Below are 5,327 nucleotides of genomic sequence, written 5' to 3'. Positions count from 1 at the left end.
GCTTGCGTAATCTGCGATCAATTATTTATTTCATGCACCACTTATGGGTCTGAGGGGCAGCGTTAGGCCTCTGAGGTAGCTCAGTGCAGCAGAAGGGAGGCTTCCCTCCACAAACCCTACAGGGCAGGGAAGCAGGGGGATTTTGGAGGCGATTCAAATAGTGATCCTAATGCGTTTTCTCCCTGTGCAATTTCAGGGCACGTGAAAAAGGGAGGTCCTTATTCACGGTAAATTTTTAAAGATCAGGTGGAAGCCATGCTAGACTGAACAAAAATAACCTTGTGTGGTTTATCTCATGTACTAGGTTGATGTTTTTCTCATTCTGTGGCAGGTTGGGCTGCTCACGAAGGCTGGAGAAGGAAACATGTCTTCTGAATCTTTTTGTCTGACTGCTCAGGCCAGGTTTGACTCCAAATGGTTGAAGACAGACTTACAGGTAAGGAGTTAGACCATACTGCGTTGCGACCTTTCAGGTACAGATCAAGGATGCTTTTAGTCTAAATAGCTGACAAACGGAAGACTGCAGCAATGCTCTTTGAGATAGAAGCATCTGATTGTTGAGTATGCCGATTTAAAACTGATCATGAAGAAACATGAACTTATTTTGAACTACAAATAGATATGTGTTGTCAGTCCAGTCCCTTCTGTTTAGAAACAAGCTGGACTACCTATGTGTACTATCCTTGCAGAGTGTCAAAGCACAGAGTTGAGCATGTAGCATTGCTACTAGAACTGTAAATTTGTTCAGTTTGTTGCTTACCTTCTTGCCTGCATGCAAGCTAGCAGCTTTAATGCACAAGAGAACTGAAGCGAAAAGTGATAGAAATATAATTTGTATTTTGAAGAATTCTGATTAGCTTTTACTGCAGTTGTTTGTATAATGGGTATAGGTTTCCTTGAAGTTTTGCCCTTTTTGAAGGAAGTTAAGGTTTTGTCAGAGATGTTGAGATGGAACTCGTCTTTATTGAATTGTGCTGGTGTTGGGTGAAAGTTTTCTTCTGTCTTAGAAGATCTGTTCATTTATCAAAGTTGTGTGATACAGGGATGAGGATATTTTTGTGCTTTCCCAATTCAGCTGTGAAAATTAAGTGGAAAATACAGAGAATTAGGGTGGTTTGGGTCAGTTATGTTTGTTTCAGATGAAATGGGTAACTGGAGTAAGTCCTTGTCTTATCTGTCATCTTTCTTCCTCTGTGGGCCAGCTAGTGTTATTCTTTTGTTAGAGATTAAGAATAATCATTATAAGAAATTTTAAAAAATTATAGTCCCAAGTGACTTTACCCCAGATTACATACTAATAGTCTGAAGATTTGAGTTCAGCTGTTCCTGTGGTTAGACAAGGTCTTTTTCCCATGCAGTTGTGATTCAGAAGCAGCCTTTCTCCAACATTGTACATCAAACAAGGTAAAACGGAATCAGAAGCGACAGATATAGCCTTAGAGGCTACATTATTTAGTAGGTCTTGTATGTAAATGCAATAAAATGACAGAGCTTGCTCTTGATTTGTCTAGATGAGTTCTATTTTCCTCTTTTATTCTTGTTGAAGTAAAAATTTTGATCCAAATTTAGATATTTGGGCTAATGTGGTAGAAAAAGAGTAGAAAACAATTTGAAGACCAGCATATTAAGAAAAAAAGAAATATTTTTGTGTTCCTTGGAGTGTGGCTTCTAGGTTACAAATAAGTTGCTTCAAAGATTGTAGAGTAGAGTAAAATTTTAGCTACTGAAAAAGTGTTAATCTTGGTAACAGCTGCTGAGTATGCATTACCTATTATTCTTCTGTATTATATGAAAAATATGATGAGATGATATAATGGGATGAGAAATGTGACTGTTCATGTGAGTTGTCAGATTTTTCCTCTCATAGTGTCTTCTTTTCTACATCTCCTTTTTTTGTTCATGTAAACTTTTGACGAGAGTGTTGCAGTTGCCATCCAGACTTTTAAGGATTATTTTTAGCTCGGTGTGCATACTTCTATGTATTTAATGCATTGTAAGAAATCCTTTTTGTAATAAAAATATTAATTTGTAAAAAAATTTTCTGTGAATAAGCTGTCTTATAAATAAGAGTTCTTTATGAGCAATAACAAGTTAGATTCTGATTGCTGGGGTACTCCCTTTGTTTTCTTCCAATCACACTGTAGTCAAAATAATGAGATGAATGAAATAAGAGAACAGTAATCATTTGTGATCTGCTGGAGGCAAACATCACTTCTCTGGAATCTGAAGACTAGCCAGGCCTGCTGGGTGTAATATAATTTTCATGTTAGGTTAACTGGTTTTGGTATTACACAGGGCCTCATCACAGAACTCTTATCTGGATGAATGTGTCCAGTATTTTAAAAAAATGTGCATGTGAATCATGAATTGCTCCTTTTTAGGGTATTAAATGGCAGATATCTTCTGTCAAGTAAAGGGGTTTGGGCTCTGGGGAATTTTTCTATTGCATGGTTTACTATTTTAGCTACTGGTTGACTAGCATGACCTGGCTGCATGTAAAATATCTTTATAGGTATAAATCCTGTCTCTTAATCCTTTAAGTTCTACGTGTACTGAATATGCTGATTTCCTACTGTGAATGTTTCTACTGGCTAATGATAGAAAGGCCTTATTGCTGCTCAAGAGACCATCAACAGGAATTGAAAAGATGAGCATAGTACCTAGGAGAGGTTTGAAGAAAGTCAGATTAATTTATGTGAATTAATCAAGCTGACTACAAGTTATTGTTTGGCATTAGACCATGAAACTCTTCACTTTAGCAGCTAGATTTTTTTACTTTTAACTGTAGAGCAGCCCAAGAGTAGGTAGGTGGAACTCCTGGGAGAAGCAGAATTATACCAGGAAATTCTTACCTTGGGAAGCATACAGAGATTGATTAGTCTTTAAAACTTTTTTTTTTTTCTTTTTTTAAATGGAGTTCTTTGCTGCTGCAAAATTTGAAGAGTGTAGATAGAATTGGAAGTGACATGTTTCATTTTGTGTCTTCAAATTCTGACTTACTGCCTTTTTTTTTTTTTTCTTTTTATCAGTGTCATTATTGCCAGAGTTTGCTCTTTAGACTTGTTGATTGTGGCAGTTCTTGTAGGCTAAGTCAGTGAAATCTCTCTGAAAATCACTGGATTCGTTTCTGCTTTAGTTCAAGACAGTGTTGCATTAGTAATGTGATACATGATATTAGACTGCTGTATGCATTAATAAGTCTATAATGTAGTGGTATTAATATAATAAGAATGACAGGTGGATTTTAGCATGGGTTGTGTTTAATCACCTGCATGCGTCAGTGTTTTAGCTGGCACCCAGGCCAAACTTAAATGTTCTTACTCAGTTTTGGGATGTTACTGTTAGGAGACAAAGGCAGCATGATGTAGCATAGTATTATTGTTCTTAAGAGAATTATCAAAGAAACAAGCCCTTTTGTAATAGCAGTGAGCCTCTAGCCTCCAGGGTTAACTGAAGTGTTGTCAAGATAATAGTTCCATTAACATTTCACAATATATTCTTTACTTGTATTTATTTGAATCTAACCAATGTTGTTCTAGGAAGCCAAAATGCTCTACAAAGACCCAGGTGTACCCCATAACTATTCCATGTCTTTTTACTAACTTTGTGATTACTGATCTATTATTGCGTGATTTACAGCTGCTAGTATAATTTTTGGGCTGGTTAGAAACATACAGTTTCTTAAAAATCTAGATTTCCTGGTGGAGCAAAATTAAGGTATTCTGCATTGTCTGAAAAAAAAAAAAAACAACTGCAGCTGAAAAATTAGGATAATTCAGATAAATATGAGGTAGAATCAGTAGTACAATATGTAGTCTGTTCTCATATTACGTATTCCAATAGTGTATGTAAAACATCACCATTAATAAATCATCCTATAAAGTTATAGACCAGGTGGGTTTTAGTACAGGCTGCTTTTTCATGCATCATGTTTAACATAATTGGTAGAAAGGTTTAGTGTATCACTTAAATGTCTCATTAATTTTCTTCAGATTTGAAAATTTACAATATTTAAAAACACTTACCTATTTATGTCTATTACTAGCAGAAACCATCACTTTTATATCAAAATCTGTGTATGATGGGAGATTGTGTTTTAATGGTTGCTTCTAAGGAAGACATCCTCTTTTTTTCAAAAAAGGCAAGTATAGAAGAATATACAAATGGAAGGGAAGATTAGAATTGTTTACTTAAACCTAGATACCCAGTTTGCTGAATCAAACTGTGCTTAAAATAATTCTGATTATATAGATGTACTGTACTACTAATTTAGAACCTTAGGCAGAGAACTTTAATTAGTGATGGCTGAATGACGAAAACTGGAATTGCTGTCAGCTAATGCGGTGCCTGTGTGCCTTCGAATGGTGTTTCATTAGTCTGCTGCTTCTACATCCTGTGCAGAACTGTTGTTCTTAATAGCAGAGGTTAGAGGTGAAAAATTTTAATTTTCCTGTACTGTGGAAAAAAACTTTAGGTAGCAGTCAAGTAAGGTGCAAGAGAGCTGCCCAGAAGAGGAATATCGATGCATTTTTATCTGTTTACATTGAGTTCGTGGTTGGCAGGCTATTTCTGCCATCTTTTGACACAAAGATGGGTCTGAGCTTTTTAAAATCAAACAGGCACCTGTAAGAGTGACATTGGTGTGAAAGCTTTTCACCTTCCCTCCAAAGCTACGTTCAGCATTTTGATTTTCATGAAAATCCCAGTCTTCTAGCATCTAGAGCAGTATCTTCACTTATAAGAAGATAATGTAAAGAAATGATGTCTTGGCTATTAAAAGCAAGAAGTTAAAGTTGCTTTATTTTGTTGATTTCCTGTTAATTTTCTTCGTAGCTTTGGTTTTCTGGTCAGAATATGAAGGGCTTATGTGGAAGTTCTTAAAGCAAACTGCAGATGAGAACTGCCACATTTTTAAAGGAAGTGAAGTTTGCAATAGAGGCCTCTAAAATTATTTTAAAAATGAAGCAATGATGTTCCTCCAAAGTAAGTAATTTCCAGAGGGAGAGGTGAGAACCGTGTGTGGGATGATAGGTTAGAGAAATTAAATTTAATGTTTATGCAGGTATTTTGGGCTTAAGCAGAGCTACTGTTCTGCTAATGGAGAAACTTAGAGAATTTCTGTTCTAAGTTCGAGAGAAGTGCACAGTTTTTCTTCTTTGCATATGACCATTAATGTTAAGAAACTTTTGTGACAAATGGAAGACCAGTAGACTCGTACTATGGGGCCCTTCATCATTATTACATGGCTCTTATTTGTAGTTTAATGCTGCCGTGGTTTGGGGTCAGGGCCGCCCCCCGAACCATAACAGATGCTCTCTGTTAACCCC

General features: G+C 36.2%; 1 protein-coding gene across 1 annotated transcript in view; it reads left to right on the top strand.

Moving 5' to 3' along the window:
* Positions 1-331: 331 nt before the first annotated feature.
* LOC103771945 (E3 ubiquitin-protein ligase HERC2-like) overlaps positions 332-5,327 on the top strand; it is a gene marked incomplete at both ends in the record, with an annotated part of 43,769 nt that continues 38,773 nt past the window's right edge. Inside the window, one exon of the mRNA XM_008939265.1 lies at positions 332-436. Coding sequence (XP_008937513.1) covers positions 332-436 — 105 coding nt within the window. The remainder of the gene's footprint in view (positions 437-5,327) is intronic.

Source organism: Merops nubicus, unplaced genomic scaffold (genome assembly GCF_000691845.1).
Source record: "Merops nubicus isolate BGI_N331 unplaced genomic scaffold, ASM69184v1 scaffold18884, whole genome shotgun sequence".
Classification (NCBI taxonomy): Eukaryota; Metazoa; Chordata; class Aves; order Coraciiformes; family Meropidae; genus Merops; species Merops nubicus.
The sequence above is the reverse complement of the archived record's forward strand: the minus strand, read 5'-3'. Positions and strand labels throughout refer to the sequence as shown.